The 22,600-nt window shown below is 44.3% G+C and overlaps 3 protein-coding genes and 1 long non-coding RNA gene across 4 annotated transcripts in view; 3 read left to right on the top strand and 1 right to left on the bottom strand.

Annotated features, from left to right (window-relative positions):
* Positions 1-67: 67 nt before the first annotated feature.
* LOC133976415 (kalirin-like) lies at positions 68-2,984 on the top strand (the record flags this gene model as incomplete). Its single annotated transcript, XM_062414624.1, is given in 4 exon segments — positions 68-253; positions 726-897; positions 1,055-1,200; positions 1,350-2,984. Coding segments are annotated over 4 exon segments (690 nt in total), but the record flags the coding sequence as incomplete, so codon positions are not given.
* A 3,030-nt stretch (positions 2,985-6,014) lies between these two features.
* LOC133976512 (uncharacterized) lies at positions 6,015-7,211 on the top strand. The gene is made up of 3 exons (XR_009924835.1): positions 6,015-6,174; positions 6,604-6,638; positions 6,792-7,211. It is a non-coding gene; the product is annotated as an uncharacterized LOC133976512 (long non-coding RNA).
* A 2,331-nt stretch (positions 7,212-9,542) lies between these two features.
* bco1l (beta-carotene oxygenase 1, like) lies at positions 9,543-18,528 on the top strand. Its single transcript, XM_062414908.1, is given in 11 exon segments — positions 9,543-9,603; positions 10,990-11,118; positions 11,954-12,083; positions 12,709-12,856; positions 13,326-13,482; positions 14,234-14,448; positions 15,180-15,446; positions 16,215-16,320; positions 17,176-17,270; positions 17,796-17,907; positions 18,374-18,528. Coding segments are annotated over 11 exon segments (1,575 nt in total).
* Positions 18,529-20,751: 2,223 nt separating this feature from the next.
* Positions 20,752-22,600, bottom strand: part of eif5b (eukaryotic translation initiation factor 5B) — a 17,238-nt gene continuing 15,389 nt past the window's right edge. Inside the window, exons 24-25 of the mRNA XM_062414580.1 lie at positions 22,371-22,532; positions 20,752-21,440 (exon numbers count right to left, since the gene is read on the bottom strand). Of these exons, the coding sequence (XP_062270564.1) occupies positions 21,333-21,440; positions 22,371-22,532 (270 nt within the window). The 3' untranslated portion in view covers positions 20,752-21,332. The remainder of the gene's footprint in view (positions 21,441-22,370; positions 22,533-22,600) is intronic.

Below are 22,600 nucleotides of genomic sequence, written 5' to 3'. Positions count from 1 at the left end.
TCTCACCTATCCTCACTGTCTCTCTCTCTCTCACCTGTCTCCCTCCCCACCCGTCTGTCTCTCTCAGGGGAAGTTGACGTCTCAGGGGAAGCTGCTGCAGCAGGAGACGTTCTGCGTGTGGGAACAGGACGGAGGCGTTTTGTCTCGCAGTAAAGAACGTCGCGTTTTCCTGTTCGAGCAGATCATCATCTTCAGCGAGCTGCTGCGGAAAGGCTCCAATAACCCGGGATACCAGTTCAAGAACAGCATCAAGGTACACTGGTTAGACTGATTTATACAGGTTTATTCTGGTTTACACTGGTTTATACTGGTTTATACTGCTTTGTACTGGGTTTACTGGTTTATAGTGGTTAGACTGGGTACACTGGGTATACTGGTTTACTGGTTTATACTGGTTATACTGGTTTATACTGGTTTAAACTGGTTTATAGTAATTTATACTGGTTAAAACTGGTTTATACTGGTTATACTGTTAGACTAGTTAGACTGGTTAGACTGGGTATACGGGTTTATACGGGTTTACAGTCATTTATAGTGGTTTAAACTGGTTTATACTGGTTCAAACCGGTTTATACTGGTTTAAACTGGTTTATAGTAATTTATACTGGTTCAAACCAGTTTATACTGGTTCAAACCAGTTTAAACTGGTTTATACTGGTTAGATTAAACCGGTTTCAACTGGTTTATACTGGGAGCACTGTGGTTACGGTGTGCTGTGTCCTCAGGTGAGTTACCTGGCGATGCAGGACAGCGTGGACGGGGATCCCTGTAAGTTCGTGTTGTGGTCTCGCGGCTCGGCGGAGCGATTCACGCTGCAGGCTTCCTCCGCCAGCATCAAACTGACCTGGGTGGAAAACATCGCCGCCCTGCTGGACGCTCAGAACAACTTCCTGTCAGGTGAGTAGGAGGAGCCATGATCCATGTCCTGGAAAACAACTGAAACACCCTTAAATAGATATAAATCCTCCTTGAATCTTCCTTAAATCCTCCTTGAATCCTCCTTGAATCTCCTGGATGTTACAGTAGATGATGTCTCTTGTTTTTCATCCTGCAGCTCTTCAGTCGCCGATCGAGTACCAGAGGAAGGAGGGGGGCATAGCGGTGACCCGACCGCTGTCGTCAGGGCGACCGCCATCGGCCCCGCCCACACCGAACGGCCACGCCCCCCAACCGCAGCACGACAACGAGCAGGACGACCAGGTATTACATCACTCCTGATTAGGTCGTTTTTACTGAACCCCTCACCTGTCTCTCTCTCTCACCTGTCTGTCTCTCACCTGTCTCTCTCTCTCTCTCTCTCTCACCTGTCTCACCTGTCTCTCTGCCCCCCCCCCCCCCCCTCCTCCCAGGAGCTGGTCCATGTCCTGCAGGACTTCGCAGCCGTGCGTGAGGACGAGATCTCCGTGTTTCGGGGGGAAAAGGTTCAGATCCTGGCGTCGAACCAGCAGGGTCAGAGTCTGGTGTACCGGCCCGCCAACAGCGACTCGCCGGCCGCCGAGGGCTGGGTGCCACGCAGCGTGCTCAACACACACTGACACACACACACACACACACACACACACACACACACACACTGCAAGCCGACAGGGCCAAAAACACGACGGTAAAATCTTTAATTTCGAATGATTTTAAAACTAAAGGAGCAGTGACATTAAGTGTTATTTAAACAGCTGTTGAGGTACCTGGATCAAATCTGAGGCTGTGATTGGCTGTTTTCTAACACGCTTTTTGACCCTGATCGCTTGCACACACACACACACACACACACACACACACACATACCTACACACACACACACACACACACCTACACACACACCTACACACACACACACACTCCCAGCAGCAGGTACTGTTAATCTCCTCCCTCCTTCCTGGTGCTTCAACATTCAGCCAAAAACACGCCTCCTCCTCCCTCGTCCCGCCTCCCGTCCTCATCTCGTCCAATCAGGTCGCTCTCCAGTTTACGGCTCAGTCCCAACCCCCCGATGACATCATCACAAACTGTTTAACCTTTTTCGGGTCAGTCGGAGGGAGAACAAATGACCACACACACCACGACATCATCATCATCATCACAAGACTGGGATTCCAGGAAGCTGCTGTTGCCTAGCAACAAGAGACAATTAAAATAAATTAAGAAAAAGAAAAAGAAGAAAAAAAGTTTCCTGGAAGAGAAGAGGTGAAAACGACCCGTCTGACCAATCAGAGCTCACCCTGTTAATAGTGTGTATAAACAGACTAAAGACACACACACAAACACACACACGCACATGCACACACACACACACACACACACACACATATACATATGAACCACTGCTATGACGAAGATGATGATGAAGATTACTATGATGATTATTATAATTAAGAATAATAGAATCTGTTTTTCACCTCCAGTAGAGAAGAAGAAAAAAAAATACGAGAGAAACTGTTTTTGTCATATTAATGTGTGTGTGTGTGTGTGTGTGTGTGTGTGTGCGTGTGTGTGTGTGTGCGTGTGTGTGTGTGTGTGTGCGTGTGTGTGTGTAAGAGAGAGAGCGTACATATGTGAGTGAGTGTGAATGTGAATGTGTGTAGTAACGCCATCCTGTATATGTGTGTGTGTGTGTGTATGTGTGTGTGTGTGTGTGTTTTCCACTGACAGTTAGGTGGTGTCCCGGTGTAGCGTTGCCATGACGATTTGTTGTGTTTGCGGTGACACCCGTCTCTTTTTTGTTTTTTTTATTTTTTCCTTTTGGGGTCTTTTATAGCTAACCAGAGCTGCCACCTCTAAAAAAAAACCCAAACTCCTTATACCCCCCCTCTTCCTCCCCTCCATCCACCACGGTTACCATAGCAACCGGCGGTGTGGAAGGGGCCTCCAGTGTGAGCATGCTCTGGTTAGTTTTTGGATATTCTGAATATGCATTTCTTGTTCTTGTATATAGACCAGACCTCTCAACTGCTACTCCACTAACACTGGACACTGTGTCTCTCTGTCCGCCTGTCTGTCTGCCTGCCTGGAGGACAGACAGACAGCACACTGTGACTGTCTGTCTGTCCGCCTGCCTGGAGGACAGACAGGCAGACAGGCGGACAGACAGGCAGCACACTGTGACTGTCTGTCTGTCCGCCTGTCTGTCCGCCTGCCTGGAGGACAGACAGGCAGACAGATAGACAGGCAGCACACTGTGACTGTCTGTCTGTCTGCCTGTCTGTCTGCCTGCCTGGAAGACAGACAGGCAGACAGACAGGCAGCACACTGTGACTGTCTTTCTGTCTGTCTGCCTGTCTGTCCGCCTGCCTGGAGGACAGACAGGCGGACAGACAGGCAGCACACTGTGACTGTCTGTCTGTCCGCCTGTCTGTCTGCCTGCCTGGAGGACAGACAGGCAGACAGACAGGCAGCACACTGTGACTGTCTGTTTCTACTAAAACCTTCAACACGCTCTCTACCTGTCTCTCTACCTGTCTCTCTACCTGTCTCTCTACCTCCCTGTCTCTCTCTCTCTCTCTGTCTCTGTCTCTCTGTTTCTTCTCTGGTGCCATTCTCAGACAACACCCCGGTCCTTAAGGAGCTACGCAGGCCTGCAGAGTGCACTTAACGGAGGCTTTAAGAAGATAATAATAACAATAATAATAATAATAATAATAATAACAAAGGTTGGAAGAAGTAGTGCACTGTGATTTATGAAGGGAGAGACGTAGCAAACACTATGAAAAAGGGTTAAAAGGTGGAGGAGCGCTGCCTTCAGATGAAGAGGAACACACACACATTTACTTTCTCGTGTGTGTTGTCACGCAAGAATTATACACGTAAAGTTATCGTGTTTAAAATCTGACGTTTTTAACGCTGCAGTGATTAATGGAGCCAAGTATCTGATCGTCTAGTAGTCGTTTTGAGTCGTTTTTTTAAGGAAATAAAGTCAAAATTCTCTGATTCCAGCTTCTTTAATGTAAATATCTGTAGTTTCTTTAAGTCCTCTCTGACAGTAAACTGAATATTTTTGACTTTTATGACATTTTATGGATCCAACAATCCTAAAAACAATGAAGAAAATACTCAAATCAATAATGAAACTAGTCGTTAGAGCTCTGGATATAAACAGTCTCACTCTGTAGCTGACTGAAAGCTCCAGAAGAGAAACTAAAGGGACCAAACTGCTGGTTCAATAGTCAAGAATTAACTTTAAACCAACATGAAGAGAATTAATAAACCTCAACAACTCATAAAGACTGTGTGAGATGATCGAAAGCTCCAGAAAAAGCTACTAAATGGAGCTCAGGGTGATTGTTTCAGTCTAAACCCCAGAATGAGCTTTAAATCTCAACTTCTGAGCCAAGAAATCATTAAAGACTTGAGAAAAAAAGTAAATCTACAATATCACAACAACTTCATGTGCTGATGAAGATCATGAGAAACGATCGAAAGCTTCACTTTTAAGACTTTTGTTGTATTTTTATGCAATAACGGAGCAGCGTGCCGCTGCGCTCTGCTCTCCTCGATCCATCTCTCACTATGCAAAATGTTTATTTAGACTATTTATTACAGTTAGAACATTTATTACGTTAAATTATAAAAGAAGAGGATAAAAAAAGACGTGTTTACTCTTTAAATGTCTAAAAAATACAGAATTTAACCCTCCTGTTGTCCTCGAGGAAGGAAGGGAGGAAGAAGGAAGGAAAGGAGGAAGGAAGGGAGGAAGGAAGAAGGAAGGAAAAGAGGGAGGAAGGAAGGGAGGAAGAAGGAAGGAAGGAAGGATGGATGGAAGGAAGGGAGAAGGAAGGAAAAGAGGGAGGAAGAAGGAGAGAGGAAGGAAGGAAGGAAGAGGAAAGAAAGAGAGAAGGAGGGAGGGAGAAAGGAAAAGAGGAATGAAGGAAGGAAGGAAGGAAGGAAGAAAGGAGGAAGGAAGGAAGGATGGATGGAAGGAAGGGAGAAGGAAGGAAAAGAGGGAGGAAGAAGGAGAGAGGAAGGAAGGAAGGAAGAGGAAAGAAAGAGAGAAGGAGGGAGGGAGAAAGGAAAAGAGGAATGAAGGAAGGAAGGACGGAAGGAAGAAAGGAGGAAGGAAGGAAGGAAGGAAGGAAGGAACAGTCAAAACAGACGGGGTCAGTTTGACCCGGGAGGACGACGGGAAGCTTAAAGACTCTGAGAAGCAGAAACTTGGCTCATTATTAGATCATAAAACATCTTGCAGGAAAACACACGTGAGAAACTACATCGTGAAAAGTGTCGTAGAAAGTTACGATATCGTCAATTTATTTAAAAAGAAAAAAAAAGAAAAAAAACCTGGCCGATTTTTATAAAAACACAATTTCTAGGTAGTTAAAGACACTAATGTGAAGCGTCGTGATCGGTGTGTGTCGCACTTAAATGTAAATGCTGCATTCAAGTCCCGTCGGGAATATCGTACGTTACTTTCGTCGGCATCCAAATTGTAAATTACGACTTAATAATAACGGAAGAGTCTGCGTCGTTATGCAACTGTACGACCCGTCTTGAATGCTACACGAGTCAAAAGCGTAAATATTTATTAATCCCACAAAAAACGTGAACGCAGCGTAAAGTCGTGACTGACTCTAGAAAAGGACGCTAGCTTGTTCCCGTTATTCCGAAAGAAGGGCGAAGAAATGATTTCAACATGGAAAAAAAAACCCACGATAATAAAACATCAAACCTTTGAACTCGGAGTGCACCGGTTGGACTGTAGTCCACCATGAAGGGTTTAAGGTGGACTGTAGTGCACTATGGAGGGTTTAAGGTGGACTGTAGTGCACTATGAAGGGTTTAAGGTGGACTGTAGTGCACTATGGAGGGTTTAAGGTGGACTGTAGTGCACTATGATGGGTTTAAGGTGGACTGTAGTGCACTATGGAGGGTTTAAGGTGGACTGTAGTGCACTATGATGGGTTTAAGGTGGACTGTAGTGCACTATGGAGGGTTTAAGGTGGACTGTAGTGCACTATGAAGGGTTTAAGGTGGACTGTAGTGCACTATTAAGAGTTTAAAGAAAGGTAGTGCACTATGAAGGGTTTAAGGTGGACTGTAGTGCACTATGGAGGGTTTAAGGTGGACTGTAGTGCACTATTAAAGGTTTTAAGGTGGACTGTAGTGCACTATTAAAGGTTTTAAGGTGGACTGTAGTGCACTATGAAGGGTTTAAGGTGGACTGTAGTGCACTATTAAAGGTTTAAGGTGGACTGCAGTGCACTATGAAGGGTTTAAGGTGGACTGTAGTGCACTATGAAGGGTTTAAGGTGGACTGTAGTGCACTATGAAGGGTTTAAGGTGGACTGTAGTGCACTATTAAGAGTTTAAAGAAAGGTAGTGCACTATGAAGGGTTTAAGGTGGACTGTAGTGCACTATGGAGGGTTTAAGGTGGACTGTAGTGCACTATTAAGAGTTTAAAGAAAGGTAGTGCACTATGAAGGGTTTAAGGTGGACTGTAGTGCACTATGAAGGGTTTAAGGTGGACTGTAGTGCACTATGAAGGATTTAAGGTGGACTGTAGTGCACTATGGAGGTTTTTAAAGAAAGGTAGTGCACCATGAAGGGTTTAAGGTGGAAAGTAGTGCACCATGAAGGGTTTAAGGTGGAAAGTAGTGCACTATTAAAGGTTTAAGGTGGACTAGTGCATTATTAAAGGTTTTAATGGAAGGTAGTGCACTATTAAAGGTTTAAGGTGGACTGTAGTGCACTATGAAGAGTTTAAGGTGGACTGTAGTGCACTATTAAAGGTTTAAGGTGGACTGCAGTGCATTATGAAGGGTTTAAGGTGGACTGTAGTGCACTATTAAAGGTTTAATGGAAGGTAGCGTACTAAGCAGGGTCTAAGGAGGATAATATCACACTATGAAGGGTTATAAAGTGCCCTGCAGAAGGTTTAAGGTGGATAATAGTGTACTATGGCAGGTTTAAGGTGGAAATAGTGCACTACGGAGGGCGTAGGGTGCTGTTTGAGACCTAGCCTTGTTGCCTCATTGGCAAAACTCAACTAACCAATCAAACAGTGTTATTTGTACAAAACTAACAGCTGCTAACTGACTGCTAACAGCTCTCTGTCGTTGTTTGTAATAAACTTCATTTTTCATCCAAGACTCTCTGTACAAGTTTATTTTATCTTATGTTATTTAAGAGTTTGTGTCACATATAAAAGGATCAATGAGGGTTTTATGTGTTTTAGTTTAAATTTAAAGGGTTAACATGTGAAAATAAACGTATGAATAACTTGCATACGTCCTTTTTTTGTGGACCCAGCATCAAATTTCCTTTCTTCTGTCCTCCCTCCTTCTTTCCTTCCCTTCTTCCTTCCTCCCTTCCTTCTTTCCTGCCTCCCTCCTTCTCTCTTTCTTTCCTCCCCATTACCTTCCTTCTTTCCTCTGTCCTTCTTTCCTTCCTGCTTCCCTTCCTTTTTTCCTTTCTCCCTCCCTCCCTCCTACCTTCCTTCCTTCCCTTCCTTCCTCCCCTCCTTCCTTCAGGGAGGAGGGAGGAAGCAAGGGAAGGAATGAAGGAAAGAAGGAAGGAAGGAGGGAAGGAAAGAAAGGGAAGGAGGAAGGAAGGAAGAAAGGAAAGAAGGAAGGAAGAAAGGAAAGAGGAAGGAAAGAAAGAGTGAAGGAGGGAGGAAGGAAGGAAGGAATGCCAGAGGAAATAAGGAAGCAAGGAAGGTAGGAGGGAGGGAGGGAGAAGGAAGGAAAGGAGGATGAAGGAGGGAGGAAGGAAAGAAGGGAGGAAGGAAGGAAGGAAAGGAGGGAGGAAGGAAAGAAGGAAGGGAGGAAGGAAAGGAAGGAAGGAGGGAGGAAGGAATATTGATTGATATTGATTATTTCTCCCTCAGCAGGCTTCAGTGTGTCTCTCGTACGTGCAGCTGCAGCAGTGCTCAGCTCATCGTTGCAGAACTGGAATAAGGAAGGAAAGGATGGAGGAAGGAAGGAAAGAAGGAAGGAAGGAGGGAGGAAGGAAGGAAGGAGGGAAGGAGGAAGGAAAGAAAGAGGGAGGAAGGAAAGAAGGAAGGAGGGAAGGAAAGAAAGAGGGAGGGAGGAAGTAAAGAAGAAGGAAGAAAGGAAAGGAAGGAAGGAGGGAGGAAGGAAAGAAGGACAGAAGGAAGGAAGAAAGGAAGGAAAGAGAGAGGAATGAAAGAAAGGCTTCAGTGTGTCTCTCCTACGTGCAGCTGCAGCAGTGCTCATCTCATCTAACCCTGCTGCAAGTTAACAGCCGATAACAGCAGCTGATAAAACCCATAAACTGATTTAGCCAATTACACAAGGAGAGATACGGCCGAGGTTAGGAACTGAAGGTTCAAACTTCCTCTGCACACATTCAGAAAATAAGTCAATGAGTGATGTAACATTTAAATAATAACACATTTAGTTTTGATAATTGAAACTTGACTTAATTTAACTGAGCCCAAACCCTCCGACTATAGAAACATCTTTAAATAAACAGGCGTTTTTCTGCAGCTTTGTTCTTATAAACTCTATAAAAAGGACATTTTTATGCTGCTCTGCAACTATTTTTAACCTTTTATGTAACTTAATTATCTGTCTTTTATCTTATTTATTGATCCATTTACTTATTTGTCATTTATTTGTCATTTATTTGTCTTTTTCGGTTTTCTGTTGTTCTCTACGACTCCAAAAAAAGGGGAAATATTTGCTGTAAATATTGTGTATTTATATATAATTACATATTTTATTAACTGATACAGATACTAGTAGATTAATACATTTTAAACCTGTGTTTCTACTTTATTTGACGGCAGTAAAGTCAAGCTTTTGAACATTTTGGCTGCAATTAAAACCATTAAAAAAAGTCTAATTTTTTCTAGTTCTGCAGACAAAAAGGATTAAATTCAGTTGTAGTTTCACTGGAGAAGTTTTATTAATACTTGTTACTTAAAGGTATTAAAGGAGCTGATACATGGAGCTGATTTATATGTTTATATTTATAAAGTCTTATCTGTACTGTAGTCTTCTTCAATATGTACTTTTTAAAACTGTACATTTGCTTCTATATCTCTGCTCTCATTCGGCCGGGAGATAACGAGTAGATGTTATAACACAGTCTGATTATCTCCTGATGATTACGATCCAGTTCAAGGCTTCATCCAGCAGCACTTCATATTAAAAGTGCCAACAGGTAATATACCAATTTAGATTAAAGGTTGATTCGTGCGTCCTAAGTAATCATTATATAGTACGACTGATAACAGCAGCGAGGTCAGGTAAACAGCTGGGGGGAAAAAACCCATAATGATAAGTTTAACTCTGTATATGATACTTGATTTATTATATATGAATGCATTGTATATATTTATCATTAATGTAGTGAAGACTCATAGAAGCTGAGCTGTGATGCTTTGTGCTTCTAAGGAGGTCAGAGGTTGAGAGACGAGCCAGAACACACTGTCTGAAGTCCACATCGGTCCTGTTATGTCATCAACACAGTTTACAGGTTTGGGGTTTATAAGAGCGTCGGAGGCTATATAAGAGCGTTGGAGGCTATATAAGAGCGACAGGTGCTCAGTCAGCCTGGTGAGGAAGCAACAAGGAAATAAAGCAGAATAATGGAGGTTTACACTACGAATGGGAAGGAAACACCGGAGCCGGTAAAAGCTCAAATAACAGGTGAGAATCTCAACATCTGTGATTATTGTTATATTAACCCTTTCATGCATAGTGGTCACTGCAGTTATTCAAAAGCTGTTTTCTTATGTATTAAAGGATTTTGATGGCATAGTTACACTAGTGTAGACGGCGGAGGCTATATAAGAGCGTTTGAGGCTTTATAAGAGCGTTGGAGGCTATATAAAAGCGTTGGAGGCTTTATAAGAGCGTCAGAGGCTATAAGAGCGTCAGAGGCTGTATAAGAGCGTTGGAGGCTTTATAAGAGCGTTGGAGGCTATATAAGAGCGTTTGAGGCTTTATAAGAGCGTTGGAGGCTGTATAAGAGCGTTGGAGGCTATATAAGAGCGTTGGAGGCTGTATAAGAGCGTTGGAGGCTTTATAAGAGCGTTGGAGGCTATATAAGAGCGTTGGAGGCTGTATAAGAGCGTTGGAGGCTTTATAAGAGCGTTGGAGGCTGTATAAGAGCGTTGGAGGCTTTATAAGAGCGTTGGAGGCTGTATAAGAGCGTCTGAGGCTATAAGAGCGTTGGAGGCTTTATAAGAGAGTCGGAGACTGTATAAGAGCGTTGGAGGCTTTATAAGAGCGTTGGAGGCTATAAGAGTGACGGAGGCTATAAGAGCGTTGGAGGCTATATAAGAGCGACAGAGGCTATATAAGAGCGTTGGAGGCTATATAAGAGCGTTGGAGGCTGTATAAGAGCGTTGGAGGCTATAAGAGCGTTGGAGGCTATATAAGAGCGTTGGAGGCTATATAAGAGCGTTGGAGGCTGTATAACAGCGTTGGAGGCTTTATAAGAGCGTTGGAGGCTTTATAAGAGCGTCTGAGGCTATAAGAGCGTTGGAGGCTATATAAGAGCGTTGGAGGCTATATAAGAGCGTTGGAGGCTATATAAGAGCGTTGGAGGCTATATAAGAGCGTTGGAGGCTTTATAAGAGCGTCGGAGGCTATAAGAGCGTTGGAGGCTATAAGAGCGTTGGAGGCTATAAGAAGCAACAGGAAATAAAGCAGAAATATGGAGGTTTATACTACAAATGGGAAGGAAACACCGGATATTAACCCTTTCACGTATAGTGGTTACTGCAGTGGACACTTACTCAAAAGCTGTTTTTTTATGTATTAAAGGATTTTGATGGCATAGTTACACTAGTGCGTCATCCCATACATCGCCACTTAAACCTGCACTAATGTTTTTGGTTGTATAGATCAGTTGATTTGTGTTATTATAATGTAGTTATATCATATTTTTCTATCATATTTTCCATCGTTTGAGATCTGAACGACGTCATCTCATTGTATCGTCTTTTACCTCCAAATACTCACATCTTTTGGGACATTCGGTGGTTGTAGTTTGCATCAGTGAGTGTGACCTTTGACCCTTTGCTGCAGGCTCGCTGCCCGCCTGGCTGCAGGGAACTCTGCTGAGGAACGGACCGGCTCTGTTCTCTGTAGGAACCAGCGAGTACAACCACTGGTTCGATGGCATGTCGCTCATCCACAGCTTCACCTTCAGCAACGGTGAGTTAAAAACTTCCTGCTGTCCTCGAGTGGAGGAAGGGAGGAAGGGAGGGAGGGAGGGAGGAAAGGAGGGAGGGAGGAAGGAAAGAGGGAGGAAAGGAAGGAAGGAAGGAAGGTAGGAGGGAGGGAGGGAGAAAGGAAAAGAGTAAGGGAGGAAGGAAGGAAAGAAGGACAGAGGAAAGAAGGAAGGTAATGGGGAAGAAAGAAAGAGAGAAGGAGAGGGAGGAAAGAAGGACGGGAGGAAGGAAAGGAAGGAAGGGAGGAAGGAAGGGAAGGAGGGAGGAAGGAAGGAGAGAAGGAAGGAAGGAAATAAGGAAAGAAGGAAGGAAAGAAGGAAGGATGGAAGGGAGGAAGGAAGGAGTGAAAGTAGGAAGGAAAGAAGGAAGGAAGGAAGGATGGAAGGGAGGAAGGAAGGAGGGAAAGGAGGAAGGAAAGAAGGAAGGAATAAAGGAAAGAGAGAGGGAGGAAAGAAGGACGGGAGGAAGGAAAGGAAGGAAGGGAGGAAGGAAGGGAAGGAAGGGAGGAAGGAAGGGAAGGAGGGAGGAGGGAAGAAGAGAAGGAAGGAAGGAAGGAAATAAGGAAAGAAGGAAGGAAAGAAGGAAGGATGGAAGGGAGGAAGGAAGGAGGGAAAGGAGGAAGGAAAGAAGGAAGGAATAAAGGAAAGAGAGAGGAAGGAAAGAAAGAGAGGAGGGAGGACAGACGGAAGGAAGGAAAGGAGGAACAGTCCAAACAGACGGGGTCAGTTTGACCCGGGAGGACGACACGAAGGTTAAAATGAGCAGAGGACTCGATGCATGTTCGTGGTTACAGTAGATGTGTTGTTGATGTTTTTCAGGCGAGGTGCATTACAGAAGTAAGTTCCTGAAGAGCGACACGTACAAGAAAAACATCAAAGCCGACCGGATCGTCGTCTCCGAGTTTGGAACCATGATCTACCCCGATCCCTGCAAGAACATCTTCTCCAGGTAGAGATCTCCATGGTAACGTAGAGATCTGCTACTGTACTCAACACCTGTAATATATGAACCAGGCGGGGAGTTCCGGTCCTCTGAAATGATGCCAACGAGGAAGTAACTTAAAACTGCATTCTATCAAAAGGCCACCAGGGGGCGACCGTTTTGGTGTCAAAAGGACTTCCGTCTCTATACAAGTCAATGGAGAATTCACCAACTTCTCACTTGATTTCTAACCTCAGTAAACGTTTTCAAAATGTGTTTATGGTCTCAATCGCTAGTTTAAAGCCTTCTTCAATGCAGTATGATGTCTGTGGTGGTGAAGTTAGCGCGCTGAGCAGTTCAGCAGCCAAGATGCCACCTAAACGCTGTTACACAGGATAAAAGACAGAGACCTAAATGTATAACGAAGTACTCAGCTGGTATCAGAATCACTTTAAGGGTTCTTGGATTAGTTCTGGTATCATAATCTTTTAATCGATACTCAGCCACTAAGGATAAATAAGTTCACACATGAACCTGTTTCAGTCCATATAGAACCAGTTATGTCTCGTTGATGTATTGGTGGGAGGGATGTTCTTACGTAGAGTCTTCTCTCCGGTAGAGAACAGTAAACTTTATCCTCTTTTCTCACTAGAACGTTCTCGCATCTCTGCAACGTTATCCCCGACTTCACCGACAACAACTTGATCAACATCATCCGCTACGGTCAGGATTACTACGCCTCCTCTGAGATCAACTACATCAACAAGATCGACCCTGCTACCCTGGAAACCGTTGCTAAGGTAAATATCTATAAACTACGACGGAGTATCAGGGCCAGACTAAGAGAATGTTTTTTTGGGGGGGAAATTACGAGAATAAAGTCATAATATAACAAGAAAAAAGTCATAATATTGCGAGAATAAAGTCGTAATTTTAGGAGAATAAAGTCGTAATTTTAGGAGAATAAAGTCGTAATATTACGAGAAAAAAGTCGTAATATTGCGTGAATAAAGTCGTAATATTGTGAGAATAAAGTCGTAATTACGACTGTGTCTATTTCGAAGAAAGAACCACACGGACTTGGAAGAAATTGTTTTGTGGAAGAGGAGCTGACTGGTAGCGGTCGACTGCAAGGCTAGCGCTGGTTACGACTTTATTCTCTTTATTTCCTCGTAGTTTGGCCCTAACACTCCGTCGTAATAAACCAAGAAGACGACTCAGGTCCAAAACGTCTCTTTATACAGTCACTCATCGTTGGTCTGTTTCCAGGAGAACTACAGGAACCACATCGCTCTGAACCTGGCGACGGCTCATCCTCACTATGACGACGAAGGAAACACGTACAACATGGGAACCGCTCTCATGAGCTTCGGTTTGCCCAAATACGTCATCTTCAAAGTCCCGGCCGACGGCTCAGGTACAGTTTGTCCTCAAAACCTTCAAACTCTGTGCTGAGGAGAGAGCTGTCAATCATTTACTGACATTACATCTCATACCAACTAATCTCTGGTCAATCTCTGTCCTTCCTTCCTACCTCCCTCCTTCTTTCCTTCCCTCCTTCTCTCTTTCTTCCCTCCACCCTACCTTCCTCCCTTCCATGATTCCTTCCTTCCTATGTCCTTCCTTCCTTCCCTTCCTTCCTCCCTCCTTTCCTTCCTCCCTTCCTGCCTCCCTCCCTCTTTCCTTCCCTCTTCCTCCCTTCCTTCCTTCCTCCCTCCTTTCCTTCCTTCCTCCATCCTTCCTTCCTTTCCTAACTCCCTTCCTTCTTTCCTATGTCCTTCTTTCCTCCCTCCCTCCTTCTCTTTCTTTCCTCCACCCTACCTTCCTCACTTCCTTGATTCCTTCCTTCCTCTGTCCTTCCTTCCTTTCCTACCTCCCTTCCTTCTTTCCTATGTCCTTCTTTCCTCCCTCCCTCCTACCTTCCTTCATTCTTTCCTTTCCTCCCTTCCTTCCTCCCTCCCTTCCTTCCTTCCTGCCTCCCTCCCTCCCTATTTCCTTCCCTCTTCCTCCCTTCCTCCCTCCTTCTTTCCTTCCCTCTTCCTCCCTTCCTTCCTTCCTGCCTCCATCCCTCTTTTCTTCCCTCTTCCTCCCTTCCTTCCTGCCTCCCTCCTTTCCTTCCTTCCCTCTTCCTCCCTTCCTTCCTAGTAGTAATCCTGCGTTGTGTGTTCCAGATAAAGAGAAGAAGAAGCCGGCGCTGAGAAAGGTGCAGCAGATCGGGTCGATTCCTTTCCGCTCCACGTTGTGTCCTAGCTACTATCACAGCTTCGGCATGACGGAGAACTACATCGTGTTCGTGGAGCAGCCGTTCAAACTGGACATCGTCAAACTGGCCACGGCTTACTTCAGAGGAGTCAGCTGGGGGAGCTGCCTGAAGTTAGACAAGGACGACATCGTAAGAGACAAACTCACACTGATGGAGGAACGATCGGCCTTCCCTCCATCTGTCCCCCCTTCCCTCCTTCCATCTGTCCTTCCTTCCTTCCTTCCCTCCATCTGTCTGTCCTTCCTTCCTTCTTTCCTCCCTTCCTTCCTTCCGTCTGTCCTTCCTTCTTTCCTCCCTCCTATCTTCCCCCTTCCTTCTTTCATTCCTTCCTCTTTTCCTTTCTCCCTCCCTCCATCCCCTTTTCTTCCTTCCTTCCTCCCTCCATCTTTCCCTCCTTCCTTCCTTTCCTCCCTCCCTTCCTTCTTTCCTCCCTCCATCCCCTTTTCCCCCTTCCTTCTTTCCTTCCTTCCTCTTTTCCTTCCTTCCTCCCTCCATCCCCTTTTCTTCCTTCCTTCCTCCCTCCATCTTTCCCTCCTTCCTTCCTTTCCTCCCTCCCTTCCTTCTTTCCTCCTCCCTCCTTTCCTTCCTTCCTTCCTCCCTTCCTTCCTTGACTCGAGGACAACAGGAGGGTTAATTAGTCCTATCCATAGCTAAAACAAAACCCTAAAAAAAGTGAATTTCTTGCTAAATACCTGTCAATCAAGAATCAGACTTAGCATTAAAGGGATTAGTTAATATAAATGTATCTATATAATTATTATTAATTATGTTGGACCTCTCTCTTTCTCTTTTTCTCTCTCTCTCTCTCTCTCTCTCTGTCTCTCTCTCTCTCTCTCTCTCTTTCTATCTCTCTCTCTCAGACTTTGTTCCACGTCGTCAACAAACACACGGGGAAGGCGGTCTCCACGCGTTTCTACGGCGATGCGCTGGTCGTCTTCCACCACGTCAACGCCTACGAGGACGACGACCACGTTGTGTTCGACATGATCACGTACGAGGACAGCAACCTGTACGAGATGTTCTACCTCCGCAACATGAGGAAGGAAGGAGACGACTTCACCGAGTCCCTCAGCAGCTTCTCACCGCCGGTCCTCCAGAGGTTCGTGCTGCCGCTCAACGTCCACAAGGTAGGAAACATTAACCCTCCTGTTGTCCTCAAGGGATGAGGAAGGGAGGAAGGGATGAGGGAGGACAGGAGGAAGGGAGGAGGAAGGGAGGAAGGAATGAAAGGAGTAAGGAGGCAGGGAGGGAGGGAGGAAGGAAAGGAGTAAGGAGGGAGGAAGGAAAGGAGGGAGGAAGGAAGAAAGGAAGGAAAGGAGTAAGGAGGGAGGGAGGGAGGAAGGAAGGAGGGAGTAAGGAGTACGGAGGGAGGGAGGGAGTAAGGAAGGAAAGGAGTAAGGAGGGAGGGAGGAAAAGAGGAAGGAAGTAACGAGAGAAGGAAGGAAGGAAGGAAAGGAGTAAGGAGGGAGGGAGTAAGGAAGGAAGGAAGGAAGGAAAGGAGTAAGGAAGGAAGGAGGGAGTAAGGAGTACGGAGGGAGGGAGGGAGTAAGGAAGGAAAGGAGTAAGGAGGGAGGGAGGAAAAGAGGAAGGAAGTAACGAGAGAAGGAAGGAAGGAAGGAAAGGAGTAAGGAGGGAGGGAGTAAGGAAGGAAGGAAGGAAAGGAGTAAGGAGGGAGTAAGGAGTACGGAGGGAGGGAGGGAGGGAGTAAGGAAGGAAAGGAGTAAGGAGGGAGGGAGGAAAAGAGGAAGGAAGTAACGAGAGAAGGAAGGAAGGAAGGAAAGGAGTAAGGAGGGAGGGAGGAAGGAAAGGAGGGAGGAAGGAAGGAAAGAAGGAAGGAGGGTTAAATAACGAACTTTAATATCTGAGCATCATGTGAAGAGTTTGTTGTTCTTCAGGAGTCTCCGAGAGGAAGTAACCTGGTGACGCTGACGGACACCACGGCAACGGCGGTGATGCAAGAGGACGGATCAGTTTACTGCAAACCCGAATCTCTGTTCACAGGTTAGAGAGCCACCATAGACGACTGGTTACTTTATTCACTCGCTTCTTTTTCTAGATAATAAATGTCAGAAAAAGTGAAACGTTTTCATCACAGTTTACAAAAAGCGGCGTTATGCAAAAACCTTCCTTCCATCTTTCCTTCCTGTCTTCTTTCCATCTTTCTTTCTTTCATCTGTCCTTCTTGTCTTCTTTTCCTTCCTTCCTTCCTTCCATCCATCTTTCCTCCTTTCTTTCTATCATCTGTCCTTCCTTCTTTAAAAACATGTTAGACTCATTCTGTTCGTGTTCAAGATGACAAAATTAAAAATCAACTTCAAAAATGTCTCCAGCAGGATCTCTGATGTCAACACAACCTGTATCTATAGCAACCATAGAACAACCTGTATCTATAGCAACCATAACACAACCTGTATCTATAGCAACCATAACACAACCTGTACCTATAGCAACAATAACACAACCTGTATCTATAGCAACCATAACACAACCTGTATCTATAGCAACCATAGAACAACCTGTATCTATAGCAACCATAACACAACCTGTATCTATAGCAACCATAACACAACCTGTACCTATAGCAACAATAACACAACCTGTATCTATAGCAACCGTAACACAACCTGTATCTATAGCAACTGTAACACAACCTGTATCTATAGCAACCGTAACACAACCTGTATCTATAGCAACTGTAACACAACCTGTATCTATAGCAACCGTAACACAACCTGTATCTATAGCAACCATAACACAACCTGTATCTATAGCAACCATAACAAACTGGAACCAGTCTAATTTTGTTCATTTTTGCTGTAAAAGTAACTTTACTGATTAAATACTTTTCCTCTTCAGGTCTGGAGCTTCCAGCCATCAACTACAAGTTCAACGCTAAGAAGTACCGATACGTCTACGGCTCCAGAGTGGAGTACACACCTCATCCCAACCAGGTAACGCCTTTAAAAGGACGACATCATCATTATCTAAAGCAGGAGGGGTTAAACATGAGGCACGTGGGCCAGAACAGGCCCACCGAGGAGTCCAATCCGACCCACCTTCCTTTTCTCCATCTGTTCTTCCTTCCTTCATTCCCTCTTTTCATCCTTCCTGCCTTCTTTTCCGTCCTTCCTTCTTCCCTTTCATCCTTCCTTCCTTCTTTTCCTTCCTACCTTCCCTCCATCTGTCCTTCCTTCCTTCTTTTCCTTCCTACTTTCCTTCCTTCCCCTCCATCTGTCCTTCCTTCCTTGCTTGCTTTCATCCTTCCTTCCTCCCTTTCATCCTTGTCCCTTCTTCCCTCCTTTCCTTTCCTTTCCTTCCTTCCTTCTTTTCTTTCCTACCTTCGTCCCCTCATCTGTCCTTCCTTACTTCCTTCTTTTCCTTCCTTCCCTCCTCTCTTCCGTTTCTGCTCTTACTTTATAAAACCCTAAATCACATCATCGCAGCCTGACTTCCTGTTTCCCTCTTCCATCCAACAGATCGCCAAATTCGACGTTGTCAGCAGGAAATACTCGATGTGGAAGCAGGACAACTGTTTCCCCTCAGAGCCGGTGTTCGTGGCGTCGCCGGGCGCCAAGGAGGAAGACGACGGTGAGTTTCTTCTTCTACCAAAACAAAAACAACTTGTGCTTCACGTTCAATTGACCCCGTCTGTTTTGACTGTTCCTTCTTTCCTCCCTTCCTTCCTTCCGTCTGTCCTTCCTCCCACCCTCCTTCTTTCCTTCCCTCCTTCTCTTTTTTCCTGCCCATTACCTTCCTTCTTTCTTCTGTCCTTCTTTCCTACCTCCTTCCTTCTTTCCTCCCTCCTTCCTTCCTCCCTCCCTCCTTCCTTCCCCCATCCCTCCCTCCCTCCATCCCTCCTTCCTTCCTTCCTCCATCCCTCCTTCCTCCCTTTCCTTCCTTACTCTATCCCTCCTTCTTTCCTCCCTCCCTCCTTCCTTCCTTCCTTCCCCCATCCCTCCCTCCCCCATCCCTCCTTCCTCCCTCCTTCCCTCCCTCCTTCCTCGGAGGACAACGGGAGGGTTAAAGCATCATCTCATCTCTCTTCTCTCTGCAGGTGTGATCTTGTCGTCCGTCATCTCTCCGGATCCCAAAGTCTCTCCGTTTCTTCTCGTCCTCGACGCCAAAACCTTCGATGAACTCGCCCGCGCTGAGATTCCCGCCACCGTTCATTTGGACCTTCACGGACTTTTCATCCCCGCTGCCGTCTGACGGACAAATCATCACAACCGAACTACATATTTATTATTTATATTATTTAGAGGACGATTTCAGCACTTTAACAAGATTGATTTTATAAATATATTTTTTAAATGAAGCAGAAATAAAAGTTTAAATGTTTGTTGTACATGAAAATGTTTCTATTAAATATATTTAATACGACTTGTTTCTCCTCACTTTGATTTATATGAGACTCAGGAAGTCAGGAAGGTTTAAACTCAGCTTCATTAAAGGGCCACAAACAGAATAATGCGATCTGATGAGGGTTAGGGTTATTAGGAAGGAAGGAAGGAAGGAAGGAAGGAAGGAAGGAAGGAAGGAAGGAAAGAGGGAAGGAAGGATAGGGAGGAAGGAGGGAAGGAGGGAAGGGAAGAAAAGGAAGGAAAGAATGATAGGGAGGAAGGAAGGAAGGAAGGAAGGAAGGAAGGAAGGAAGGAAGGAAGGAAGGAAGGAAGAAAGGACAGGGAGGAAAGAGGGAAGGAAAGTCTGTTTCTTCTTTCCTTCCTCTGTCCGTCTTTCCTTCCTTCCTTTCCCTTCTTCCTCCCTCCTTTCATTCCTTCCTTCCTTCCCCCCTCCTTTCCTTCCTCCTTCCCTCCTACGTACCTTCCTCCCTCCATCCTTTCCCTAATTGTATGTTTTAATGTTTCCATGTTTTTACGAGTTGCCATTGTGTATGAAATGTGCTGTAATATAAATGAAGCTGCCTTACGTATCAGCATCAATATATCAGCTTGAAAATCATCATACATGTTTGAAATCATCGTATTAAGGTTTAAAATCATCGTACGTACGTTTTGAATCATCGTACGTAGGTTTAAAATCATCGTAAGTTTAAAATCATCGTACGTACTTTTAAAATCATCGTACGTATGTTTAAAATCATCGTACGTATGTTTAAAATCATCGTACGTACGTTTATAATCATCGTACGTACGTTTTGAATGATCGTACGCAGGTTTAAAATCATCGTACGTAGGTTTAAAATCATCGTGAGTTTAAAATCATATGTAGGTTTAAAATCATCGTACGTAGGTTTAAAATCATTGTACGTACCTTTTGAATCATCGTAAGTTTAAAATCATCGTACGTAGGTTTAAAATCATCGTACGTAAGTTTAAAATCATCGTTTGTACGTTTAAAATCGTATGTATGTTTAAAATCATCTTAAGTAGGTTTAAAATCATTGTACGTTTAAATCATTGTACGTACGTTTTGAATGATCGTACGCAGGTTTAAAATCATCGTACGTAGGTTTAAAATCATCGTGAGTTTAAAATCATTGTATGTACGTTTAAAATCATATGTAGGTTTAAAATCATCGTACGTAGGTTTAAAATCATTGTACGTACGTTTTGAATCATCGTACGTAGGTTTAAAATCATCGTAAGTTTAAAATCATCGTACGTATGTTTAAAATCATCGTACGTATGTTTAAAATCATCGTACGTACGTTTATAATCATCGTACGTACGTTTTGAATGATCGTACGCAGGTTTAAAATCATCGTACGTAGGTTTAAAATCATCGTGAGTTTAAAATCATATGTAGGTTTAAAATCATCGTACGTAGGTTTAAAATCATTGTACGTACCTTTTGAATCATCGTAAGTTTAAAATCATCGTACGTAGGTTTAAAATCATCGTACGTAAGTTTAAAATCATCGTTTGTACGTTTAAAATCGTATGTATGTTTAAAATCATCTTAAGTAGGTTTAAAATCATTGTACGTTTAAATCATTGTACGTACGTTTTGAATGATCGTACGCAGGTTTAAAATCATCGTACGTAGGTTTAAAATCATCGTGAGTTTAAAATCATTGTATGTACGTTTAAAATCATATGTAGGTTTAAAATCATCGTACGTAGGTTTAAAATCATTGTACGTACGTTTTGAATCATCGTACGTAGGTTTAAAATCATCGTAAGTTTAAAATCATCGTACGTAGGTTTAAAATCATCGTACGTAAGTTTAAAATCATCGTTTGTACGTTTAAAATCGTATGTATGTTTAAAATCATCTTAAGTAGGTTTAAAATCATCGTACGTAGGTTTAAAATCATTGTAGGTTTAAGATCATCGTACTTCCGTGATTTCTTCTTCCGCAGACGTTGAACAGAACCAAACTGAAAACCCAGTTTCATCAGAATCATGGGAATTTATTACATCAGCATTTGCAGCAAAAACAGAAAATGTCCCCCTCTGTCATCCACCCCCCCCATTCTCTCTCCCGTCGCCACGCCGACCTCCAACATGGCCGACAAACTGCACCAACGCAAAAAACCATCAACGCTGAGTCGTCTCCTCAAAGTCTTTTCAGGCCTCAATGATTTTGGTGTTTGGTGAAAAGAAAACTCTCTTCCTTCCAAAAAGTGGTGTTGCTGTTCTTTAAATATAATCCCACAATGCACCTGGGCGAGTTAGGGAGGTGGAGGAGGAGGAGGAAGAGGAGGAGGAGGAGGGGGGACGAAGCAGCAGCCACAAATCAGAGCGGAGAACAAGAAGAAAGAGTAATAACAACGTTGTAGCTGAAGAAACAGGCACGTTGGAATACTGTGTGTGTGTGTGTGTGTGTGTGTGTGTGTGTGTGTGTGTGTGTGTGTGTGTGTGTGTGTTCTAAGCTATCACTGTTAACAACAGTGGAAAAAACTGTTCGTTTCTCACAGAAAAACACTTTCACGTCTTTATTCGTTTTTTTTTTGTAATTTTTTTGTCCCTTTGTTTGTTGGTTTTTCTTTGCCGTCGTTTCTCATCGTTTCTCTTTGTCGTTGTTTGTCGTCCGCGTCTTGATTTCCGTCCTCAGATGATCTCGAAGGTTTTCTTCAGCTCCATGATCAGCTGCCAGTCGGTCTTCGTCATCTCGTCTCTGAACCAGTTCTTCAGAGCGTCGATGGAGGCGCGAGTGATCTGAAACACACAGACAGGAAGTGATGAAGAGACTCAAATACTGTGAATGTTCTGAATGTTTTAGTTCCCAAAGTTAGACGTGAATCAGGAAGAAAAGCTCCTGATGTTTGGAGCAGTTTACAATCTGAATTTCGACTGTTTTATAAGAAGTTTAACCCTCAACATACTGTCAGAGTGATATTTATAAGCAGTAAATACTCTGATGAGGATCATTAAAAAGATGGAAGGAAGGGAGGGAGGGAGGGAGGGAGGAAGGGAGGGAGGAAGGGAGGATGGAAGGAAAGAGGGAGGGAGGGAGGGAGGGAAGGAGGGAGGAAGGAAGGAAGGAAGGAAGGAAGGAAAGACAGATGGATGGAAGGAAAGAAGGAGGGAAGAGAAGGAAGGAAGGAAGGATGGAAGAGAAGGAAGGATGGAAGGATGGAAGAGAAGGAAGGAAGGAAGGATGGAAGAAATGGAAGGATGGAAGGAAAGAAGGAGAGAAAGAAGGAAGGAAGGAAGGAAGGATGGAAGAGAAGGAAGGAAGGAAGGATGGAAGAGATGGAAGGAAAGAAGGAAAGGAGGGAAAGAAGGAAGGAAGTAAGGAAGGATGGAAAGGAGGGAAGAGAAGGTAGGAAAGAAAGAAGGAAGGAAGGAAGGAAGGAAGGAATGAAAGAAGGATGGAAGAGAAGGAAGGAAAGAAGGAAAGAAGGAAATTAATTTAAAACCAATTAAATGAAAATGTTTCCCTCTCTTCTATTCTTTCCCTTCTTACCTCTTATTGTCTTTACTCTCCTTTCTGTCTTCATCTCTTAGACTCTGAACTCGCGTCTTTCCTCCAGAGATAAACGAGCTTTTCTAGTAACCACGACGACGGCGGCGGAAGACGAAGCAGCAGCACGGATTCATTCTCCTCCGTTAAATGTTTAATAAAAGATAAACTCTTCCTCTCACCTTGCTGACGATGACGTCGGTGGCTTCAAAGTGGCGTCCGTACATCTTGGGCGACTCTCCGGGAATCGGCTCGATCTTGATGCAGATCTCTTGGCCTTTCTTGGCGCTTTCCACCGACTTGTGATTCACCTCGATGCTGGTTACGATGCCGATGTCCACGAACTGAGACACACACACACAGAGAGACACACACACACACACACACACACACACACACACACACACACACA

The sequence above is a fragment of the Scomber scombrus genome, chromosome 24, assembly GCF_963691925.1.
Source record: "Scomber scombrus chromosome 24, fScoSco1.1, whole genome shotgun sequence".
In the NCBI taxonomy this organism is placed as follows: Eukaryota; Metazoa; Chordata; class Actinopteri; order Scombriformes; family Scombridae; genus Scomber; species Scomber scombrus.
The sequence above is the reverse complement of the archived record's forward strand: the minus strand, read 5'-3'. Positions and strand labels throughout refer to the sequence as shown.